Source organism: Pituophis catenifer, unplaced genomic scaffold (genome assembly GCF_029215685.1).
Source record: "Pituophis catenifer annectens isolate HBS135680 unplaced genomic scaffold, rPitCat1.0.hap2 SCAF_6, whole genome shotgun sequence".
NCBI lineage: Eukaryota > Metazoa > Chordata > Lepidosauria > Squamata > Colubridae > Pituophis > Pituophis catenifer.
In genome coordinates, this window is record NW_027256886.1 from 3,366,868 (window position 1) to 3,392,269 (window position 25,402).

Genomic DNA, 25,402 nt, shown 5'->3' on the forward strand with positions numbered 1-25,402 from the left:
TGTGAGAGAGAGAGAGAGAGAGAGAGAGATCAAAGAAAGTTGCTCCTTAAAGAAACGTTGCTGAATTCTTAGCAGATGGTCTCATGAGTATGAAATCCGTAGTGAGTCACAGAGAATAATAAAAAATAAAGAAACCATTAGAGAGCATTTTACAGAGGTAGGCTTCGGCAGCGCCATCTTGGAATAAAACAGGGAGGTGTGACCTGAGCTGGGTGAGAGATCAGAGCAGACTGATGTCCAGAACAATGGGCATTGAGACACCTGGCCAGTGGCTGTGTAGCGGGGAAGAGCCTGGGTACCTGTAGAATGGGAGTAGAGGAATTTGGACTCTAGCAGCCCTTTTGGGGGTGGCACTACATATGTATAAAATAACACAACATGCAAATTTATATACAGGGTGTTAAACTGAATAGCAGTTTAATACCCAGATTTAGCTGCTTTTTTTAAAAAAAAAATTCTGGCAATTTATTAGGGTAAGGGTTTATTTCCAGTGCCAATTCAAAAATTAACCTTTTCATTACTGGTGTGACAGATCCTTGACTTTTCAATACTGGTGTGACAGATACTTGAAATAGAAAAAGACAGTAAGATCTGTAGAATGAAATAAACATTTAGTCATTTTTCCCTTCTATGGTGCTCCAGAGCGAGGAACAGCACAGATCTTAAAAGGAGAGGGATGCAGAGTCACTCCTATTACTGATTCTTCACTGAGTTTCTCCACTCCTTCTGGAGGTTGCAATCTAAATGCCCTCAGTAGGCTGGTGAACATAATGAAGCACTGAATCCTTGCAAAGAGTTCCCCCAAGCAGACCCGACCACCTACAGTGAAAATAAAATAAAAACACAAAATGAATAGTAGCAATTTTTACTGCCTGTTCATTGACCATTTACCACATTTAGCAACAATCCAAAAAAGGTATCTCAAACTGGTGGAGTAAGTCTTACTTCATTTACTAATCCCATACCAATTAACAGGAATATACTCTGCCTGGCTGGATAGTTACAATAAATTTCATAAAACAAAGATGTATCTGTTTAAACCAAAGACTTACCTAGTCCAAGCTTCTGTTTCTATTGTGGAAACTAGATGTTGGTGGGAAGACACCAGCAGGAACTGATTAGTGCAATTCTATATTAGTAACCACTTTTGTAGCCACTGTTTTTTACTCATTTGTTGTTGTTGTTAGTTGCAAAGTCATGTCCGACCCATCACAACCCCATGGATAACGTTCCTCCAGGCCTTCCTGTCCTCTACCATCCTCTGGAGTCCATTTAAACTCACGCCGACTGCTTCAGTGACTCCATCCAGCCACCTCATTCTCTGCCATCCCGTTCTTTTGCCCTCCATCTTTCCCAGCATTAGGCTCTTCTCCAGTGAGTCCTTCCTTCCCATTAGGTGGCCAAAGTATTTGAGTTTCCTCTTCAGGATCTGGCCTTCTAAAGAGCAGTCAGGATTGATCTCCTCTAGGACTGACCGGTTTGATGCCCTTGCAGTCCAAGGGACTCACAGGAGTCTTCTCCAGCACTATAGTTCAAAGGCCTCAATTCTTTGGCGCTCAGCCTTTCTTACGGTCCAACTTTCACAGCCATCCATTGCAAGTGGGAAAACCATAGCCTTGACTATACGCACTTTCGTTGGCAGGGCGATGTCTCTACTTTTTAGTATGCGGTCTAGATTTGGCATAGCTTTCCTCCCCAGGAGCAAGTGTCTTTTAATTTCTTGGCTGCAGTCCAGGGGTGGGTTCTACTTACCTTTACTACCGGTTCGCAACGGGGCCACACGCATGCTCTTCTGCGCATACACAGAAGCATTCTGGTGACATTGGGGTAGGTGGGCAGAGCCTCCCGCTGGTTTTACTACCGGTTCTATAGAACCATTAAAGAGCCTTGGTACTACAGTGGTTTAAAGCACCCTGTTATTAACACAGCTGCCTGCAATTTACTGCTGGTTCGAATCTCTCCAAGGCTCAAGGTTGACTCAGCCTTCCATCCTTTCTAAGGTAGGTTAAATGAGGACCCAGTTTGTGGGGGCAATAAGCTGACTTTGTATAAATATACAAAAGTATGAAGGCTATTGCTTAACCCACTGTAAGCCGCCCTGAGTCTCCGGAGAAGGGCGGCATATAAATCAAATTAAAAAAAAAAAATAAAAAATAAAAAAAATTAAGAACCGGGGGCAACCCACCACTGATCTGGCTCCTCTTGTTTGCCTCAAGAAAGAGGAAGGGGGCTTTATCCACATTTTTAACATGCTTCAGCAGATGCATTGCTTTTTATTTTTCTCAAATCTCTTTTCCAACAAGTTTTAGCAATCCAATATATGGTTTTGTATCCCTACATTTTCAAATATGACTCCAGCAACAGAGTGGTCAATGCCTGGAATGCACTACCTGACTCTGTAGTTTCTTCCCCAAACCCCCAAAACTTTAACCTTAAACTGTCTACTGTTGACCTCACCCCAGTCCTAAGAGGTTTTTTAAAACAAAAATAGAGAGGAAGCATACAGTCCAGGGCCACTGCAGAATCATCATTTGGATCCGTCATGGATGTACTGTGTTTCTGCTCTTTTTTAACCCTGCCAGATGCTCTGGGGATGAGGATGGACCAAGGATCCATAAGATACAGAGTACTGGGGCCTCATTTTTCAAAGAATCTCTCTGGGACTTTTCTCTCAGAAATAAAGATTACTAAATTCAAGGATTGACCACACAGTCACTGGCTGGAGCTAAAATAGCTATATGCATTCCTGAGTTTTACTTAGATTAATCTAACATCAGGGGAATTTGCATCATTAAATGTTTCTTTCAGTTTTCTTGCGCCCCCCCCCCATTGATCCAGTTATGTATAATGGAAAAGAAGCTTCTTAATTTACCTTTTCCCCAAATCCCCAGTAGATAAATGTTACTTTCAAATGCAATCTCTTTCCTTACAAGCAAAAGAAACCTACACATTTTTTTGTTTTTACAAAAGAAAAAGAAACCTGCATATTACCTGCTCCAAAGGGCATAAATGCTTCTTTTGTGACAAAATGTCCTTCTTTGTCCAGAAAATGGTTGGGATTGAATTTTTCAGGTGTCTCCCATTGTTCAGGATCAAGAAGAACAGAGCGCAGGTCTGGTAAAATCATAGCTCCCTATAATGAAGAAAGAAACAAATGGAAAAATCTAGACAATCTCATTTGTTTCTGTATAATCCTATTTCTGTTCCTTGCATGTTTCAGGTATATATTTAGGCATATTCAGGTAGTCAGTTTTTTGTAGTGGTTAAAGTGCTAGGCTGGGAAACCAGGAGACTATGAGTTCTAGTCCCAGTTTAGGCAAGAAAGCTGGCTGCATGACCCTGAGCCCAGCTCTCTCAACCCAAACCATCTCACACGGCTGTTGTCGTGGGAAAAGTAGTGTTATAGGAAAAATGACAGACTAGAGCAAGCTCTTCAATGCAGGAAAGAGTTTATTGCGCAAGGTTCAAACAGTCCAAAGACAGCGAAGGGTCTGAACAAAGATGGCTGATTTTGACCAGATGTTTATACAGTATAAAGGCAAAATTATTATGAAGAGTGCGACATTTCACACGTAGAAGTTACCCTTTAATCTATCTCTAGGAAAGACATAACAGCCCCATTCCCACAGGCTCAGGTTTTCAGCTCCGGAGCTCAAGACATAATAAAAGGAGATAAGGGGCTCAAAGGCACCTCACAAGCAGTAAAGAGGACAGTAAGGAAAACAGTATTTCCTCTCTAGAATCTACATGACATTTGGGGTGCAATAACCATTAAACAACAGGATGTATCTGTTTAGGGTCAGTTTGCCCTTTTACAATTCTGTACCTACGTCAAATACCGTTTGTCATCTCAGCACCTTGTCACGGAAGAGGCACTTCTGTCTTGACCAAAGATTTGGATTTCTAATAATTGAGTTTTATCCCAATATTGAATCTTAGCCTGGCTCAGTAGGAGGAAGGAATATTTGGTATGTTTGTTGCCTTGAGTTACTTATAATAAAGGCAATAAAATAATAAAAATAAATAATAAAAATCTAATCTAATGTTAATAAAATAAATTCTTCAAGCACTTCCTGGGCTTAATCTGCAGGCTACTTCTGCAAGCTCCCTTTTTATTTCTTAATTTGTACCCTGCATTTATTACTTTTAGAAGTAACTAATCTGCCTTTTCGCTTTGACTCCCATCTCTTCATGGAAGCAGCTGAGGGGCAAATGGGGACTATGAACAGGCCAGCTTTACCCTCCATTGAGATAATTGGTCTCCTCAAAGTCTTCGGTGGTAGTGCCAATTTTCCCAATCAAAGTCCTAACGTAAGGTCTACTTTGAGTAACAGCCTTGAAACTAGCCCACTTTACAGGAAATACAAGTGGTCGTTTCTGAAGTTTATGCATATGTGTCAAAACAAAAGAGAGCCAACTCGGTTGTAGGGAAAAAAAAAAAAGCCTTGATGGTTTGATACAATAGTGAAAGAAGTGAACAATAAGCAAACAGTATAAGTTTAAAAAGTAATCCTCATTCACACCTAGACATCAGATAGAAATAATAACCAAGGCCCAGACAATGGTTTCCACCATGAATGCTGTTTTATATTACCAAGAGGGAGCAACCTTGGATGTGAATGGATGAATGTCAGTCTCTGAATCATGTAAATGAAAAAAAAAATTGCAAAGGAGAAGACTTAAGCATTTAACAAAAATAAGTTTTAAATTTGGGTAGCCAATGATTTAATTCTTTTAATTATCTTAACTTTTGCATTTGTATGTTTTTTAATTTTGGCTGTTCACCGCCCTGAGTCCCTTCTGGGAGAAGGGCGGTATACAAATTAAATAAATAAAAAATAAATAAAATAAAGTTTGAGAGGACAGGCTGCTTACAAAATGGCCAGCACCTAGATATTTTTCTCAAAACAGTTAATTCACTTAATGTACCTTAATGTTAATTACTTGTATTTGCCTTCATCTGTTCAGTCTCTGTGTCACAATTTCTTGGTACATGATAGATATATATATATGAAAAATATCTAGACACAATTTTGACTATCTTACGCAATAAAAAACATACCTTTATTTCAAATATCAGCCAGCATAAGATAACATGAGATTATAAAAGTAGATTATGCAAGCATGAGGAATTAATGTCACAGTGATTAGGGAACTGGAAATTTGATGTGCGATATTAAAAAGGTGTAACCCATGCTTATATATGTTTACAGCAGATGAGCGAGTAAATGCCATTTAAGCCACCAGCAATGATAAAAGGGAAATTGTCTTGGAATATTTTATTTGAATTAGCTGGACATGTGCTTAAAACATGGTTTAATGTTTAATTTCGTATTAGTTGTAAAATTTCAAAAATGGCTTTAGGTTGTGGGTAAACAGATAAAGGGGATTTAATTTTAAACACAATTGTTTAGAATGTTTGCCTATGCAGGAAATGCTCAGACAGTGCAGTTATTAAATAATATTATTTTTTTAAAAAAAGGGCCAGTTCCTGTGCTTCTGCTGTCCCTTTGAGGTCTCTCCCTAGTCAAAATAGCAACTGCTGGCTATAAAAGTTGAGCCGAGAGGCAGATTGTGGTGGTGTGATTTTCTGTGGAAATTAACCAGTCCGAAGTAGCCTAAAACGGGCAGAAAGATATTATTCTCCAGCAGTAGAAGGAGGTGGTGTAGTGGGGAAGTGTGGAGTAGTGAGCAGTGAGTGCTGGGCTATGAGTGCTAATATGTGTGTTGCGTAAGGTCTTTTGTTGTTGGCTTGACTCTTTTGTGTGATGGAGCCCACGGAGTGGCGTATACTTAAAAGAAGCGTGACAATAAGGCATTGAAACTTCTCAGGTGAGCTACTGGAAGAAAACTTTGGCTTGGAAGTTGGCCTAGTGTGATAAACCAGATGTTTGACAAAACCGGCATTCATACATACTTCCTTGAAAGACACCCTTAGCAGTTTGCTGCCAGCGCATGTGTGGTGTGTGCCAAGTATGTGCTGCGTGTGCGCAGGCACAGTATGCACTAAATGTGCACTTCGTGTGGAAAAAGGAGGCTTGGGAATGTAAATAGAACAGCGGGGGGAGGGGTCGGGGGGACAGCTGAGCTGCGCAATTTAGATTCACTAGAAAGCAGGATTTCCTGCTTTCTAATGATTTTAAATCACGCGCATAGCTGATCATCAGAAATACCAATTCGAAAGAACTGGTAGCTTTTTTTTTACTACCAGTCAGTGGTGAAAGGTAAAATTTGTTACTATCGGTTCTGTGGGTGTGGCTTGGTGGAGGGGGTAATGTGACTGGGTGGGCGTGGCCAACTTTTTTTTTTTTTTTTTTTACTTTTAAAAGCATTTTTTCTATAACCTCAAGAGGTTGCAGAAAAAAATGATTTTAAAAGCCTCTAACGATCAGGCAACTCAGCTGGGATCGCCAGAGGCTTTTAAAGGCATTTTTTTTTCCTGTAACCACTTCGGCCGAAGAGGTTGTAGAAAAAATACTTTTAAAAGCCTCTGACGATCCCAGCTGAGCCATGCGATCATCAGAGGCTTTTTTTTTACTTTTAAAAGCATTTTTTCGGCCGAAGAGGGCATGGGGGGAGGGGGCAGAGATTTTTGCTATCGATTCTCCAAACCACCTGCCACCATTGCTACCAGATCAGGTGATCCGGTCCAAACCGGGAGCATTTCACCCTGCTACCAGTTTGCCCAAGCCGGTAGTTTTTAATCACTACTGGTTCGTCTGAACCGGTGCGAACTGGTAGCATTTTACTGCTGATACATATATATATATATCCAGCTCTTAAAATATGATTAGGGGGCTGGGGGCTAAAATGTATGATGAGCAGTTGCAGAACTGGGTATGTCTAGTCCAGGGGTGTCATACTTGCAGCTCACGGGCTGGATGTGTCACGCGCTAGCCACTCCCATCCCCATTTTAGCAAAGGAGGGAAAAGTTGCGATACGTCATGTGACGACAAAGTGTCATTGCTGGTTGGTGAGTTTGACACCCCTGGTCTAGTCTAACAAAAAGAAGGGCTGGGGTAACAGGATAGCAGTCTTCCAATATTTGAGGAACTGTCACAAAGAAGAGGGGGTCAACCTCTTCTTCAAATCACCTGATGACAGGACAAGAAGCAATGGATGGAAACTTATCAAAGAGAGATCCAACCTACAACTAAGGAGTAATGTCCTGACAGCTAGAACAATCAATCAGTGGAATTTATAATGCAATTAATGCATTATTATGAATTTATAATAAATAATGGAATGGTTTGCCTCTGGGAGTTGAGGCTGATCCATCACTGGAGATTTTAAAGAAGAGACTGGATAGTCATTTGACCAGAATGGCATAGAGCAGGTGTCAGCAACCTGCAGCTCCAGAGCCACATGCGGCTCTTTTGGCCCTCTATTGTTGCTCCCTGTCAGGTGATCCCACCACTGGCTGGCTCTGCCCCTCATCCTCCCCTCCCAGTCACTCCTCAGCTGGCCTGAGAAGGTAAGGGCAATGGTGGGGGATGGAGAAGCAGCCAGGGCAGAGATACAGAGAGAGGGAGGGAGGAAGGGAGAGAGAGAGAGAGAGATGTCAAAAGGGTTTTGTGGTTCCCAGTGTAACTGGTTCTCTGCCCTAATGACCAGCTGGGTAGGTGTGGCTATGGGGTCATGTGACTGGCAGAAGTGAGTGACATTGAGTTGGCCACACCCACCCAGGTTTTGTGGCTCCCGTTGTTTTCTTTTCTGTGGGAAACAGGTCCAAATGGCTCTTTGAGTGTTTAAGGTTGCAGACCCCTGGCATAGAGCCTCCTGCCTGAGGAGGGGATTGGACCATAAGACCTCTAATGTCTCTTCCAACTCTGTTATTCTGTTATACTTAGAATTCAAAAAGATTCACACCTTGGGAATGAGAAACCCATTGAAGTAAACATCCTTCACACATTTTCTTGGTACTCCAAAGAACGTGATGTATTTGCTTCGTATAATCTCATGAAACACAGCATTGGTGTAAGGCAGGTTCTTCTGATCTCCATAACAGATGGAGTGAGATGGATCCAAAACTTTTTCTATCTCCTTGTAGACCTTGTCTGAGAAAAAGGGTAAAAAAAGTATCTTTTATTGAAGACCTTATAAATTATCTCAGAAAATAAGATGAATGTGGAGAGATACTTTCCCACCTGAATTATTCCATGTGGCTCCCCTTAAAGAGATTTTGAATAGTAAATCAGCTGGAATCACGGGTGAAATGTAAAATTTGGTACTACCGGTTCTGTGAGCGTGGCTTGGGGGGGGGGTAATGTGACTGGATGTGGGTGGCCAACTTTTTTTTTTTTAACTTTTCAAAGCATTTTTTCTAATGCTTTGAAAAGCCTCTGCAGATCAGGCAACTCAGCTGGGATTGTCATAGACTTTTCAAAGCATTTTTTTAACCACCTCTTCGGCCAAGAGGTTGCAGAAAAAAATGCTTTGAAAAGCCTCTGACGATCCCAGCTGAGCTGTGCGATCATCAGAGGCTTTTTTTTTTTTACTTTTAAAAGTATTTTTTCATCGGAAGAGGTTGTAGATAAAATGCTTTTAAACGTAAAAAAAAAAAGCCTCTGATGATCATGCGGCTCAGCTGGGCATAGGGCTGCAGAAAAACCTTGGTTACGTAGGAAAAACCTGGCTAGAGGAAAAACACACATAAATCCTACGAAGAAGTAAGAAAATAGATATTGTACCTTTACAGGGAGGATACATGAGATGTGGGTGTGGCTTACTGATGATGGCTAATGAGCCAGAAATAGATCTATATAAGTCTCTCACCTGGCAGCAAGAACTTGCTGGCTGCCAGAAAGAAAAAAGCTCAGAATCGAATGGATGTGATTCCACTGAGCTAGGGCTGCAGAAAAACCTTGGTTACGTAGGAAAAACCTGGCTAGAGGAAAAACACACATAAATCCTACGAAGAAGTAAGAATCTATCTATCTATCTATCTATCTATCTATCTATCTATCTATCTATCTATCTATCTATCTATCTATCTATCTATCTATCATCTATCATCTATCTATCTATCTATCTATCATCTATCTATCTATCTATCTATCTAGGTCTTTGGTTATTCGGGTTTTCTCCCGCGTAAAATTGGAGGTGTCTTGGCAACATTTCGACGAAGTCTCATTCGTCATCTTCAGGCTGGTGTTCTCGGCTTCGTACTTCTAGAGCAATGTGTGTGATCGCAGCTGTTTCTTCGTTTTAACTGCCAGTGGGGGTGTGAACTGATTGGGTGGGATTGTGTTCTTCAATGCATGCACTTATTCTTCTGTTGGTTTGTCCGATGTATGTGGTGGGGTAGGCGGTGCAAGGGATTTCATATACTCCTTGATTTTCTAACTCAATTTTGTCTTTGGGGTTTCTTAGGATGGTGGATATTTTTCGGTTTGTGCAGAATGCTGTCTTGATGTTGTGTTTGTGGAGGATCTTGCTGATTCTGTTGGTGGTGCCTTTTATGTATGGGAGGAGGGCTTTGCCATTTTCTTGTTCTCTGTCTTGGATTTTAGTGGGGGTTTCTTTTTGGATTAGGTTGGTGATCTTATTTCTTTGGAAGCCCTCCTCCCATACATAAAAGGCACCACTGACAGATATATATATATATCTTGTGAATGAGATTTGTGAATGAAACTTGTGAATGAGATTTCATAGAACCAGGGCTGTAGAACAACTTAGTTTACGTAGGTAAAACCTGGCTAGAAAGAATATGCATATATATATATATATATATATATATATATATATATATATATATATATATATATTTCTTTTAATTCATAGGTATAAATGTGTGATATTTTTGCAATCAGGGTTTTTTTTCCTATGTTGAAAGATGTTAAAATGGCCATGGTGGGATGAAATCTCTGTTAAAATGGCATCTTTAAAATTAACATCTTTCAACATAGGAAAAAAAACCCTGATTGCAAAAATATCACACATTTATACCTATGAATTAAAAGAAATAAATATTTGACCTCTACAGGGAGGAGTCATAAAATATGGGTGTGTCTGGCTGAAGAGGTCCAAGAAGGCCGAAATAGTGCTATCCCAGTCTCCCATAAGTCTCAGAAGAAACAACATAAAATGTCTGACAGGCCTGAAAGCGATGAATAGAGATTTCATCCCACCATGGCCATTTTAACATCTTTCAACATAGGAAAAAAACCCTGATTGCAAAAATATCACATATATATATATATATATATATGTCTTTCTTTTTTCATAGGCTTTTATGTGCATATTCTTTCTAGCCAGGTTCCACCTATGTAAGCTAAGTTGTTCTTCAGCCCTAGTTCTGTGAAATCTCATTCACAAGTTTCTGGGCTTTTTGTATCCTGCTGAAAAGCAACAACTCTGTGCTGCAATTTGGGAGACTCAAATAGCTATTTCTGCCTTATAAGGCGTCATCAGTGAGCCACACCCTCTTCTCAAGTATCCTCCCTGTAAAGGTACAATGTGTCTTTTTCTTTTTTCGTAGGCTTTTATGTGCATATTCTTTCTAGCCAGGCTGAAGAACAACTTAGCTTACATAGATGGAACCTGGCTAGAAAGAATATGCATATATATATATATATATATATATATATATATATATATATATATCTGTGTGTGTGTGTGTGTGTGTGTGTGTGTGTGTGTGTAGTTAATATTTCGGGTTTCTTCCCGTGTAATTGTGGATATATCCCTAAAAGGGTAGAAGCGACGTTTCGACAGAATCCCATCTGCCATCATCAGGCTTATATCAGCAGTCTTTTGCAGTAACTGCCGTTGCTATTTCAAATCTGGTGCTGGTATTCTGGGATGGCTCTACCTCTTCATTCTGATTGGTTGGGAGTCCCAGTATGTGTTTATTGGCTTGGCTTCGGGTGTATGGTCGGTTTTTCTCCACTAGGTGGCAGGGCTTCATCTTTGTGGCTGGTTTGAATATGATTTGGTTGGGATTTGTTTTTTGATTAATGTTTGGTTTATGTTTTTTATTTGGTGTTAAGATTCGTCTATCTATGAGAGCAGGTTTCCAAATAGTAGGCAGACATGAAGTGTCATCCCGTTTATTCATGCAATATGGTCTTTTTTCTATTTCAATTGCATCTCTGATTATCCTGCCATTGAGATGTTCTATTTTTGCAACTGCTTTTGTTTTATTAAAATTAATATTGTGTCCTGTTGTATTTATGTGTTGAACTAATGATGATGTGTGTTCTTGCTTTTGTATTGAGTTTTTGTGTTCCTCGATGCGCACACTCATTCTTCTGTTGGTCTGTCCAATGTATGTTGATGGGCAGGAAGCACACGGGATTTCGTATATGCCTTGATCTTCTAATTCTATTTTGTCTTTGGGGTTTCTCAGAATGGACGATATCTTTCTATCTGTGCAAAATATGGTTTTGATGTTGTGTTTATGTAGTACTTTGCTAATTTTATCTGTTGTTCCCCTTATATAGGGCAAGATGGTTTTCCCATTGTTTTGTTCCTCTTGTTGTTTTTTATTCTGTCTTGGTGTTGTATGTTTGATCATATTGATGACTTTATTTCTACAAAACCCATTTGATGTCAGTACATTAGTTAGTGTATATAATTCTGTTTGTAAATGTGCTTCATCAGCCAGATGTTTAGTTCTTGTGGTTAATGTTTTGGCAACAGAGTTTATTTGTGCTGGATGGTGGTGTGATTTGGCGTTGAGATAGTGGTTCGTATGTGTCTTCTTTTGATAGATGGTATGTCCTAAGGTGCCATCAGATTTTTTATAAATTAATACATCGAGGAAAGGTAACTGGTTTTCTGATTCTATCTCCATGGTGAACTTTATTTTGGGATGGAGGCTGTTCAAATATACTAAGAAGTTTTCCAATTTATCTCTTCCATGTGGCCAGATCACAAAAGTAATAAATATAGATAAGTATAAAAATATATGTTTGTTTGTGTGTGTTTGTGTGTGTGTACATACACATATATATGTGTGTGTGCGTGTGTGTGTTACCACTACACATCCACGCAAAAAAGCAAACCCACACCGATGAGACACGACTACAAACCAGAAGCCAGACCACAGCTGCATCATTAGCCACTTTAAACCCCTCCAATCCATACATGAAGCAAACTGACACCCATCATGAAGATGTGGCATGACCACGAACGCTAAGCCAAACAACAGCAACACAGCTCACCAGCTCAAATCCCCCTGCAACTCAGACTAACCCGAGCACAACCAAGCTCCCACCTAAATAGAACACACCCCATCCAATCAGAGCACAGCCAACACCCTCCAATCAGAGCACAGCCAAACCCTCAACCAATCAGAACACACCTCCACCCAATCAGAATACAGCCAAGCTCCCACCCAATCAGTTCACACCCCCACTGGCAGTTAAAAGGAAGAAACAGCTGCGATCACACATTGCTCCTAGAAGCATGAAGCCGAAAACAGCAGCCTGAAGATGACGAATGAGACTTTGTCAAAACGTCGCCAAGACACTTCCAATTTTACGCGGGAGAAAACCTGAATTACCAAAGACCTACATACAAACACCCGCGAAAACCTCAGAAAACACACACATATATACATATACATATATATCAGGGGTGAAATCTACTTACCTTTCTTACCGGTTCGGAAGCACTCGCGTGCATGCATCACAGACACGTGCAGACCTTCTGTGCATGAACAAAACCTTCTGCACATGCGCAGAAGGTAAAAAACACCCGGCCGGGTGGGTAGAGCTATGCTCCGCTGTCGCTACCAGATTGCTGAACCACCGGCCAAGATCGCTACCGGATTGGGTGACCCAGTCCGATCCGGGAGCATTTCACCCCTGATATATATGTATATACATATATACACATATCTAGCATGACATCATAGAGGAACTGCAGTTCCCTATTAAAAATTCTACTTTATTGTCACCTTGGATATCCAGATGGTTTGCCATGAGTAGAAATGCCCATTGCAGAACAGCACCAGCTGTGTCTGTCGCAGCAAGAAAGATGTCACTGATGCAATGAGTCAAGTTGTCTTCATCAAAGGTAGAATTTGGATCATTCTTGCTCTATAGTTAACAGTGAGAAAGGTGAAATGTCATTTGTAGACATTTTCCTATTATTACCACTTCTTCCCCAAACTACTGTTTCCCCTTTCTAGTTCATGGTCTATTTTCTCTGTAGAGATTGAAGCTGTAATCAAACCGTCAGGATGAGACAAGGCGAGAGAGTGTTTATAAAAGTGGGACATATTTGTGAAATATAGACTCAATTTTGATAACTTCATTGGAATTAAATATTAGGAATAATTTAGACACATCATTGCCCTTTCCCACCATACTTTTTAAAACTTATTTCTGGACTGCATTATATATTCTTTTATTAGCTCAAAGTAATGTCATCTCAGTCAGAGGTGGGTTTCAGCAAAGGGGCAAAACTCAGTTAACACATTTTTCACTTAGCAACATAAATTTTGAGCTCAGTTGTGGTCATAACCTGAGGACTACTTACTTTCTCCATTTGAAGCATATAATAATCAATGAAATCCTGTGGTTCATGCAGGTTCGGGTACTCCTTATGATGTGTGATCTCTTTCTTTATAATAGCAAGCATATTCTCCACAGCAGACAAGGCTTTCTGCTGAGACCCTGGGAGATATTTCATGATAAATGGAAAAATTTCATAAATCTACAAGAAAGAGAAAGCAAGTCCTGTTACAAGACAGCAGGTCACATGAACGATAAATCAATCCCTATAAATTACCAGTTCAGCCTCATGATCTGTCCAGGGATGAAATCTAAAATTTGTTACTACCGGTTCTGTGGGCATGGCTTGGTGGTGGTAATGTGACTGGGTGGGGGTGGCCAACTTTTTTTTTTTTTTTTTTACTTTTAAAAGCATTTTTTCTACAACCTTAAGAGGTTGCAGAAAAAATGCTTCAGAAGCCTCTGACGATCAGGCAAATCAGCTGGGATCTCCAGAGGCTTTTAAAGGCATTTTTTTTCCTACAACCTCTTTGGCCGAAGGGGTTGCAGAAAAAAAATGCTTTGAAAAACCTCTGACGATCCCAGCTGAGCTGTGCGATTATCAGAGACTTTTTTTTTTTTTTTTTTACTTTTAAAAGCATTTTTTCCGGCCGAAGAGGTTGTAGAAAAAGTGCTTTTAAAAGTAAAAAAAAAACAGCCTCTGATGATTGCGTGGCTCAGCTGTGTATGGGGGAGAGGGGCGCAGGGATTTTTGATACCGGTTCTCTGAACCACCCACCGCCATCGCTACCGGATTGGGTGATCCGGTCTGAACCGGGAGCATTTCACCCCTGGATCTGTCCCATATCTGACACCGAACACGTTTCTTTGATTTTAACACCATGAAGTTTTGAATATAGGAGGGAGCAGACAATCCATGATAGGCAGATATTCAATTGTTGAATTTTAACAAACGTCAACAACTGAGTACATAAATGTATAGAATTTCTATCCTAGGTTAGGTCTCTAAATACATATTGCCACCCAACATTCCAATTTATATTCCCAAAGCATTTGGAGAAGTAAAGTTCCTGCCACCCATTCAACTTTAAGCTTAGTGATCAAGTAGTTTAAAAATAACAATATACATAGACTTCCGGTTTGGCGTTGCCGCAAGACAGTCGGGGAAATAGAGGGCTCTGATGAGTCCCGCAAAAATCCCAGCTGCTGAACCGTCGCCGATGGGTCTTCGGACCAGATTCGTCCTGCAGGGATGGGGGAAAAGGAGGGGCACCTCGGACGACCAAGAGGATCAGGCAAGTTCCTCGGAAGTCAGAGGGAACCCTCTGTGAGCTGGCGGCGGGGGGAGGCAGCCATGGCGGCTGCCATGAAGCTGTGACAACCGGGCTAAGAAAAGTGCTGGAGGAAAATGGAGTGAAATGGAGCTCTCTGAAGCTGGGTGAGTGACAACAAACCCAGGCTTGTAACAACGTGTGGAGCAATATTATTACTTAGAAGATCTCTATCCCAAAATAGGGGCTGTGCAACAAAGGGGCTTTGGAAAGTTTTAAACTGCAACTTTAAAGAGACAAAGACCCAAGAAAAAAGTAATTTTTGTACAGAACTAAAGGAATTAATTATTGAGATATGGCAAAAAGACTGGATACTTTAAAATTTGAATTGGATTCTACTTTTTAGAATTTAGTAGATTCTACTTCTACTTTTTTAAAAGTACGAATTGGTACTTTTAAAATTAAAAGAAGAATTGTGCAAAATGGATGCTTGCATGACTAGTGGAAAATGTGGATTGTAGAGAGACACCATCTGGTTTAAAAAGGAACTTTGTAACTTCTTGTTTGTTATGGAAAATTCTGAGTTCTACAGATAAAAGCCGTGGGACTTTGTGGAAGAGTTTTTTATTCCTGTCTGCAGACAGATTTTGGTGAAAAGAAAAGGAACTATAATGGAACTCCTATAGTTGAAACAACAATAATTAAAAATTGGCGCAGGAACAAAAGAAGAAATAAGCGCAGGCCTAAGAGAGGGAGACTTGATACATTATATCCAGAATAAAAATAAGAAAAAGATTTAATATGATTTCTGGAGGACAAAATTGAAAACTTTGAAAATGGAAGGAATATATGTTTGCAGGCGAGGAAATGAAGAAGTAAGATAAACACAACTGGAAAAAGAAAAAAGGAGATTTAAACAATGTGATTTAAACTAAAATAATGTAAAGGTGGATTGTAATAATAAAAAGGAGGTTTTTATAGAAATTAAGAATGTTAAATGGAAATTCTTTGTAAAAGGAATTGATGAATATATTTAAAGATATGTTTGAAGCAAGAACCATGTTTTAATGTTAAATTGTTATGAAAAAGAATAAGGATAAATATGATTAATTTAAAATGTTAAAAGGAATTTATAAATATATTTAAAGATATGACTTAAGCAAGAACTATATCTCAATGTTAAATTGTTATGGAAAAGGATAAGGATAAATATGATTATCTGAAAATAAGCAATGTATAGATGGATGGGAACAACAAAGAAAGGATTAAGAAGGGATCAATAGTTAAACCAACTATGATTATGCTGTGTTTAATAGCCAAAAAATAAAAATAGATATGCTATATAACAGCCAGAAAACAAAAATTACTATGCTGTATTTAACAGCCAAACAAAAATGACAATGTTGTGTAACAGCCATAAAACAAAAATGACTATGCTGTATTTAACAGCCAAAACAAAAATGAATATGCTGTGTAACGGCCATTAAAAAAAAGAGTATGCTGTGTTTTACAGTCAATCAAAAATTGTTATGCTGTGTAACAGCCAAAACAAAAATGGATATGCTGTGTAATGGCCAAGAAACAAAAATGAATATGCTCTGTTTAACAGCCAAAAACAAATGGTTATGCTGTGTTTAACAGCCAAGAAATAAAAATGATTGGTTTAACAATAAAGATAAAGATAAAGATGCTGGATTGTATAGGAAAAATAAAATGAGGTGGGATAGCCAAAATAAGGAGGAGTATGTTGAGATTAATAGTTAAAATGAAATGAATAAGTTAGGTTTAATAACAGGAACAAAGATTATAAATGTTGAGCTCAATAGTAAGAATAAAATGATTATGTTGGAATTCAATATTTTATGAATGTTTATAATAATTGTATGATTTATACTTTAAAAATATATCCATCTAAGCAAATGAAAAAGAAAAAGGGAACGATAATTGGTTAAGATTTAAGTAACGGGTTTTTGGGAATAATGGCATAGTTAAATAATAGATTTGAGGGAAATAACTGAGTAAAATATTAAGTTGTATTAATTGAAAATTAAGATTTGTTAGTGATTTGTATGAATTTGTGACCGGATCAAGAGCTTTGTTTTGAAAAGATGTGTTTTATGTTTATGTTTTAAAATAATAAAAAACTTTTTTAAAAAAATAGCAATATACATATTACTATTTGAGAATGGAAAAGCGGTACTTGCGAAGCGGTACTTGGGAAGGCGGTACTTGCGGGACCGCCTTCTGCCGCCGATAGCCTCCCACCGTCCAGTACGCTCCCAGAGAGAGGGATTCCTCAGGGTGCCGTCGGCCAGGCAATGTCGGCTGGCGACCCCCAGGGGGAGGGCCTTCTCTGTGGCAGCCCCCGCCCTCTGGAACGATTTGCCCCCGGAGATAAGAAGGATATCGGATCTTCGGGTCTTTCGCCGAGCCCTGAAAACACTTCTTTTCCAGCAAGCAGGGCTGGCGTGAACCCCACCCCCCTTTTTTAGTTTTTAATGGTTATTAATTGTTTAGTTTTAATTTGTTAATGGGTTTTAATTCGCACTGTTTTAATTCGGGCCAAAGTATATAATTCTTTTAATTAATTTTAAATTTTGTATTGTTATGTATTTTAGTTTTGGCTGTGCACCGCCCTGAGTCCACTAGGAGAAGGGCGGTATATAAATTGAATAAATAAATAAATAAATAAATAAATAAATAAATAAATAAATAAATAAATAAATAAAAGAAAAAAATCATTTAGTGAAATACGATTCTGGTAACTCCCATGGGTCCATTTTTCTGGCTAATTCTGTACTACTCAGAGAAGAAGAAGGACAATGACCACAATACTCACGATGTGGGAGAAGCTTATTAAAAATTTTGAAATACTGTGCATGGATTCAATCAATTCCAGAAAATCCTTATCTTCAGTGGAAAAACGATGTCCAAAAACTACAGCACAGATCACATTGCCAACAAAATGTATAATATACATTGATGGGTCAAATGGCTGTCCTGATAACAGAAAACTTTTATTAATATTCACATTAATTTTGGCTTTCCTGTTAGTAATAAAAGCAATTTGGTCTAATACAACTTATTAAAAATAAATAAATGATGCTGGGAGTAAAAAGTTAGTGAGCCCTAGTAAAGGCCAGTAGAAAATCAAATAGATTGCACCAAATAGAAGATCAAACAGATTCTTGAAAACCCAGTAGACAACTTTGTCTCACAAAAGGTAGCGAAGGGAACTGGAGGGTCAGCCCTATTGGACTTAATTCTCACTAACAGAGATGAAATGATAGAAGGAGTTGAAATTATAGGAACCTTGTGGGGGGAGTGATCATGCATTATTGGAATTCTACATTATGCAAGCTCAAGCAATAGAGAAAAGTCAAACTAAAGTCTTAGACTTCAAAAGAGCTGATTTCAATAAACTTAGAAATCAGGTCTGCGAAGTCCTGCCAAATTCTTTTAGCCAGGAGGTTCTGCGGGACCGAAAGTTACCCTGTAGGGGTGACGAATACCCTGTAGGCAGTGGTGGGATTCAAATAATTTAACAACCAGTTCTCTGCCATAATGATTTCTTCCAACAATCAGTTCACCAAACTGTTCAGAAAGTTAACAACCGGTTCTCCTGAAATAGTGCGAACTGGCTGAATCCCACCACTGCCTGTAGGGGTTGCTTCAGTAGTCACGAGGAGAGCACAATCTTCTTGTTTGACCCAAAGAAAGCCCCTTTAACCAGCAGAAGAGAAGACAGCCATTATGGCTGAACTGAAGCCATGACAGCTGAAACAGAAGAGAAGAAAGAAAAGATCCTGTAACAGTGTGCTCGGTTTGGGTAAGAATTTTCTAACTTTTGGAATTTTTCCTAAAAACATCCCCTTGGGAAAGTGAGACTCAACTGAAGTGAATAGCGATGACTAAGACCTGAAGCTACTTTTCAGATTTGGAAAAGAAAGAAAAGAAATTGTAGACAGAAGTAACCTTAAAGATAAAGGATAGACTGGATTGGCTAGTTTTTAGCAATTTAAATCATTTCAAAATACTGGATTATACTTTTATTGTCACCTTGATTTGAAGGACTTTGGAAAATTATTGGAAAATATTTTTGGAGGCATTTTATATGCAGCAAAAATGGAGAAAAAGAGTAACAGTGATACCTACTGGCCGGGGAGAGGTGTCAAGAAGTCAATAAGAGATGAGATACAAAAACGGACAAGAGATGTGGGATAGATGCAGAATACTGTTTAATATAGGAGTTGTTCTGTTAAGAATTAGTATAGAGGTAGAAACTAGAAATGGGAAAAATATTACTTTTTTAACTTGGGAACTATTTTATTTATGGTTAGAAAATAAAAGCAGAAGTTAGAAATTTAGAATTAAGGAGGATATGTAAACAAGGATGAAGTAATTGTAATTAAATAATGAATATTGAATAATTAGGATAAGTGACCATTATGATTAATAGACTTGGAGGATAATGATTATAAATGTGATGTTTACATGATGTTTATGTTTGTTATTAATTGATTATAGACAAAACTGAACAGAGCGTTTAATTAAACAATGGAAAATGTTTAATAAGGATAAGCGAAGACCATGGCAAATAGATTTTGAGAATAATAGTTATAATTATTGTGTGTATAAGGTTTACATGTGGTTACAGCAGCGAGAATTGTGTATGTATGAAACTGGAAAAATGAAAATATATTCATAGAGGAAAATGTAATAAAGTAAATACTAGAATGTGCTGAAATGGATAGATTAACATTGAAAATTAAGGATAAGGAGGAAACAGAATTCTTTTTAACTTGGGAATTATTTTACCAATGATTAGAAAATAGAAGCAGAAGTTAGAAATTCAGAATTAAGGAGGATATGTAAATAAAAATGAAGAAAATGTGTAATTAAATAATGAGCATTGAATAACGAGGATAATGTAAACATTATGAATAATAGATTTGGACGATAATGGTTACAAATATGATAGTTGTATGTTTATAATGTTTGACATTATTAACTAATTATAGATAAAACTGAACAGAGCATTTAATTAAATAATGGAAAATGTTTAATAAGGATATGTGAAGAATATGGTGAATAGATTTTGAGAATAATACTTATAGCTATTGTATGTATAAGATTTATTATTTGTATTTAAAAGAGATTATACCCAGTCTGTATACTTCCATTGTGGATATGGAATTTTTATATATAACAAAGAAAATTGTATAATAAAAAATAATATTAAAAAAAGCAAGGAAATGTCAAGGAAATGATTAGTCCATTAATGGGAGAAAATGGCAAGAAGTTGATGAGGAGTGGGGAGAAAGCTGCTTAACTCATTTTTTTCATTTGTCTTCCTTTTGTATAAAGGAAAAAACCCAATCTATAAAAATATTCTAAAATGTAGATTAGGAATACAAATCAAAATTAGCAAGAGAACACCTATCCACACTAGGTGACTTCAAATCACCAGGACCAGAGGGATTACACCCCAAGGTTCTGAAGGAACTGGCAGATGTGATCTCAAAACCAGTATACCACATCTTTCAAAGATCCTGGAGCACTGGGGCACTAGCAAATGAATGAAAAAGAGCTGACATAGTTCCCATACTCAAAAAAGGAAAAAAATGGATCCAGGAAACTACGGACCTATTAGCCTGACATCAATTTTATTTATTTATTTTATTTAGTTATTTGTCAAGCATATATAAAATAACAGGTAAAAATATAAATATAATTGTATACATGAAAAGACTAAAAGTAAAAAGGAATATTAGGACAGGGATGGTAGGCACACTGGTGCACTTATGCAGGCCCCTTACAGACCTCTTAGGAATGGGGTGAGGTCAACAGTAGACAGTTTAAGATTAAAGTTTTAGGGGTTTGGGGAAGAAAACCACAGAGTCAGGTAGTGCATTCCAGGCATTGACCACTCTGTTGCTGAAGTCATATTTTCTGCATATTTTCGAGTTTGGAGCCATTTACCTTGAGTTTGTATCTATTATTTGCTCGTGTATTGTTGTGGTTGAAGGTGAAGTAGTCATTGACAGGTAAGAGATTGTGGTATATAATTTTATGTACTACACTTAGGTCAGTCTGAAGTCGGCGTAGTTCTACATTACCTAAGGCCAAAATTTGAAGTCTGGAGATATAAGGTATTTTAATGCAGGTAGAAGAATGGAGGATTCTTCTCGTAAAATATCTCTCGACTCTCTCAATTGTATTTATGTCCAATATGCAGTGCGGGTTCCAGACAGATGAGCTGTATATGAGAATTGGTCTAGCAAATGTTTTGTATGCTCTAGTTAGTAATACAATATTACCAGAGAAGAAGCTACGCAAGATTAGGTTAACAACTCTTAATGCCTTTTTGGCAACGTTGTTACAGTGGGCTTTGGCACTTAGATCTTTAGAAATGAGTACTCCAAGGTCCTTGACAGAGTGAGAGTCATCTACAAGGTCATGTCCATCTAATTTGTATTTTATGTTTTGATTTTTTTTTCCCAATATGCAAGAGAGAGCATTTGTTGGTTGAGATTTGAAGTTACCACTTGTTAGACCAATGTGACACATAGTCAAAGTCTTTTTTGAAGGGTAGTTGCATTGTCGGTGGTGTTGAATAGTTTAACATCATCAGCAAAGAGAACACAGTTGCTTTAATATGATCACAAAGGTCATTTATGTAAAGTATGAAGAGTGTTGGACCTAAAACACTGCCTTGGGGAACACCACTATTAACAGGTACAGGATTTGATAGAGCGCTTCCTATTTTGACCTGGAAAGGTTCTAGAAAAGATAGTCAAGCAATAAATGTGCTTGATAAGCTAGAAAAATGTAGGTTAGACAACATTACCATCAGATTGATTGGTAATTGGCTGAGAACCGCACTCAACATGTAGTCCTCAATGGAACTGCATCTATATGGAGGGAAGTATGTAGTGGTACCCCAAGGCTCTGTCTTAGGCCCAGTACTCTTCAACATCTTCATCAATGATTTGGATGAGGGGATAGATGGGGAACTCATCAAATTTGCAGATGACACCAAGCTGTCAGGAATTGCCAATACTCCAGAAGATAGGCTCAAGATACAGAAGGATCTTGACAGACTTGAACACTGGGCCCTATCTAACCAAATGAAATTCAATGTAGAGAAAAGTAAGGTTTTACATCTAAGCAAGAAAAACCAAATGCACAAGTGTAGAATAGATGGTACCTGGCTCTACTACCAAAACTACTAAGCTACTAAAAGCTACTAAAAAAATTCTGCAGATTTAGACTTGAGCCAATATCACTTGAGATTATCAGATACCTTTTTTACTTCCCAGGTCCTCCAAACATCTCTCGACCTCGGCTTGTATTTGGGATTCCATGCTTTTTTTCCCCAGGCCCAACTTCCTCATGGTGACAACACTCAACCGCTTTTGCTGCAACCAGGTGTGACCATTTGAAAATGCAATACCTGAATAATCAAAGATTAAAAGGAAAGAATAGCTCACACCAATACAAAAAAAAATAAAATCATTTGTGGCTTAGAAAGTGGCTCAGAGGTGGGATTCAGCCAGTTTGCACCACTTCGGGAGAACCGGTTGTTAACTTCCTGAACAGTTTGGCAAACTGGTTGTTGGAAGAAATCATTATGGCGCTCCCATGTGGCTCCCCTCCTGCGCGAGCTGCACTGGCTCCCTGTGGTCTTCCGGGTGCGCTTCAAGGTCTTAGTTACCACCTTTAGAGCGCTCTATGGCTTAGGACCGGGGTACTTACGAGACCGCCTTCTGCCACCAATAGCCTCTCACTGCCCAGTACGCTCCCATAGAGAGGGGCTTCTCAGGGTGCCGTCAGCCAAACAATGTCGACTGTCGGCCCCCAGGGGGAGAGCCTTTTCTGTGAGGGCACCCACCATCTGGAACGAGCTCCCCCCAGAGATACAGAAGATTCCGGATCTGCGCACTTTCCGCCGTGCCCTCAAAACATTCCTGTTTCAGCAGGCCGGCCTGGCCTAACTTTCCCTTTATATTACTTTTTTATTTTATTTTAAACTGGGATGTCTTGAATTATCTAGGACCAGAATGTTTAGTATATTTTAGTGTATTTTTATCGTTCGCTGTTCACCGCCCTGAGTCCCTTAGGAATAGGGCGGTATATAAATTTAATAAATAAATAAATAAATAAATAAATAAAATAAATTAGGGCAGAGAACCAGTTGTTAAATTACTTGAATCCCACCACTGAAGTAGCTCTAATTGCTGCTCCTGTACTTAAGAATGCATAAGTGATATTGGCAACATATAACTTTAATAAGTAAATATATAAGAATCCAATCCCTGCCTGCGTAGCTTTGACACTCAACTGCAGCATATACTTCAGAAAATGGAAATGGGGGAAAATAAGATCTCACTGTTAAAAAAATGGGAAATTTGGATTCTTAATAACATAGAAAACCTTGATTTATATAGAGAGGACAATGCTAAAGGATTCCTTCTGATTATGCAAAAAAATTCCATGCCCTTTTCATTGATGAGCTAGTGAAATCCCCTATCCTAATGTTTTTAAAGTCTGAGAATTCAAATCTTTCAGATTCCATAGAGCCAGTATTCGTATAATACCTCTTATAAGCTAAAGAAACACCTGGAATAATGATCCTAACCTAAATAGAGCCAAATGTTGGCCATATGTTCTTTATATATGTCCTAAAAATTCTGCTTTTTCTTGATTTGGTCTATTAAACACTGCCTATTTCATGACCCTGTTCCTCATGGGAGCTGCCGAATAATCTCCTTTTAAAGAATAAATTCTATGTGAAATTACAAAAACAACTATCAAAGCGAATATGGAGCAGTAAATCACCTTGCTTTATGACATGTTTGACAAATACAATGCAATAACTCATTTCAGATTGATCACTGAAGAGCTATAGTATAGTTCTAGAAACTATAGCTCTAGTTTCCTTTCATTTCATGTTTCTCTTCGACAGACTTCTCTAATATTCAATATCTTTATCTAAAACCTGAGTGTTGGCCATGGATGTGTAGATGCTAATTCTGGAGAGCATAGTAAACCCACAAAATTGGACAAAACTTACCCCTTTTTTTGCTGATAGTCAATATGAATGGTGTAACCGGACGATCATCAAAGGCTTCTGCATGTTTAGTTAATGCTTCTTTCACAGTTTGGTATCCAGAGAAGACTATAATATAATAATTTCCTCCCCACAGAGAATAAATGTTCCCATATTGCTTTGCCAGCTGCAGTTTGTACAAAGTAGAAAAAGATAAACCTTCTGTGTTATTATGCATAATGCAGGTTAACATGTGACCTTCTGTTCCAGTTTCCTGCCTCTTGCCTTCTCATCTTCCTGCCTTTTTCTTCCTCCAGAACTCAGTAAATTCAGTTACAGCCTTATGTGGCTCCCAGTACTGTATCTGTGACTTTTCAAGAATGGTTTTTAATCAGTTAATGACATTGAGAGTGTAATTGTAACAGTGGGAGTAGCAGCAATTGTACAGCTCTCTCTCTTTTGTCAATTGTCTCATATTTATGATGGTTGCAGTGACCAGGAATAAACAGGTGAAGCCTGGGAAAATCACATCAAATATCCAAACAACTATCACAGCCCCCACCCCCACCAAGATGGTATACTCTCTCCATTTCTCTTTTCTCTATATACCAAAGACTCTAAGGATTTCCCTGCATCAACTCAGAAACTTCAGGTTGCCTCAAGAGTTCTACAGTTCTACAGGGGAATTATTGAGCCTGTTGTTTGTACTTCTATAACGATCTGGTTTGGTACAGCAACCAAACAGGAGAGGTACAGACATCAACTGATAGTTAGAACTGCAGAAAAAATAATTGGCACCAGCCTGCCTTCCATTGAGGACTTGTTGCTGCATACTGCTGGCTCAAGCTTATTGCATGGTCAACTGGGACACTTTTGTCCATCTCACAAGTATCACCACTTAACCAGGTACTACCTATATTATTCCTGTGTATTTGCCTAAGTAAACATATTTTATGTTTCTCACTATTGAGCAACATTTTGTTGGATAGTGTTGAAGTCTGTCAAGCTCCCGTTCTTTCAATTGTTATTTGATTAAGCATTTTAAAAGACATACCTCCATTAATGTCTTCTCTGACAAGATGGTCCCTTCCACCAGTCTTCCTGCTATCAAGGAAATCCGAGAAGGTCCTGGGGGATGGTCTTTGTGTTTACTGAACTGTTTCCGAAAGGAAAGTATCACGCACAGAATCACAGTGATAAAGAATAATAGTAGCATCAACATTCTTCTGCTTTCCCCTTTTCCAACTTTGAGCGGCTGCTGCAAAAAACGTGGGATAGAAGCCTTTTCCTTCTTGGCTTTCAATTTTCTTCATAGATACTCTCCCTTTCTTACCTGAGTTTTTCTGCCGCCGTTGTGCTTTATATTCTCTGCTAATTAGAACACCTTGTGAACACCTTGTACCTCAACCAGTAAGGTGTGGATTATATCCTTTTTCAGATGCATAATTGCATGAAGTTGAAACATCAGATATTATTATTATACAACCCTAGCTTGCATAAGATCAATTATATATCATAAGGAGAGGTGAAGACATTCTTAGTGCTATGTTGTTATTCATGGTTGTGATATTGGATAGAGAAGCTGGCCCCTGGAATAGTATGAATGGCTTGAGAA

The 25,402-nt window shown here is 38.5% G+C and overlaps 1 protein-coding gene across 1 annotated transcript; it reads right to left on the minus strand.

Moving 5' to 3' along the window:
• Positions 1-628: 628 nt before the first annotated feature.
• Positions 629-25,009, minus strand: LOC139318672 (cytochrome P450 2J5-like). Its single transcript, XM_070946247.1, has 9 exons — positions 24,842-25,009; positions 23,812-23,974; positions 22,042-22,191; positions 17,575-17,735; positions 13,490-13,666; positions 12,906-13,047; positions 7,871-8,058; positions 2,992-3,133; positions 629-819 (listed from the first exon to the last, which is right to left on the minus strand). The coding sequence occupies exons 1-9, from the start codon at positions 25,007-25,009 to the stop codon at positions 629-631; spliced, it is 1,482 nt and encodes a 493-aa protein (XP_070802348.1).
• Positions 25,010-25,402: the final 393 nt, after the last annotated feature.

Excerpts from the sequence above, each read along its gene's own strand:
- LOC139318672 (XM_070946247.1), bottom strand. The coding sequence starts at position 25,009 with ATGTTGATGCTACTATTATTCTTTATCACTGTGATTCTGTGCGTGATA. Across the intron at positions 23,975-24,841 it reads CAGAGAAGACATTAATGGAG|CTGGCAAAGCAATATGGGAA; the intron begins GTATGTCTTTTA and ends TACAAACTGCAG. Across the intron at positions 820-2,991 it reads ATTTATGCCCTTTGGAGCAG|GTGGTCGGGTCTGCTTGGGG; the intron begins GTAATATGCAGG and ends TTTTCACTGTAG.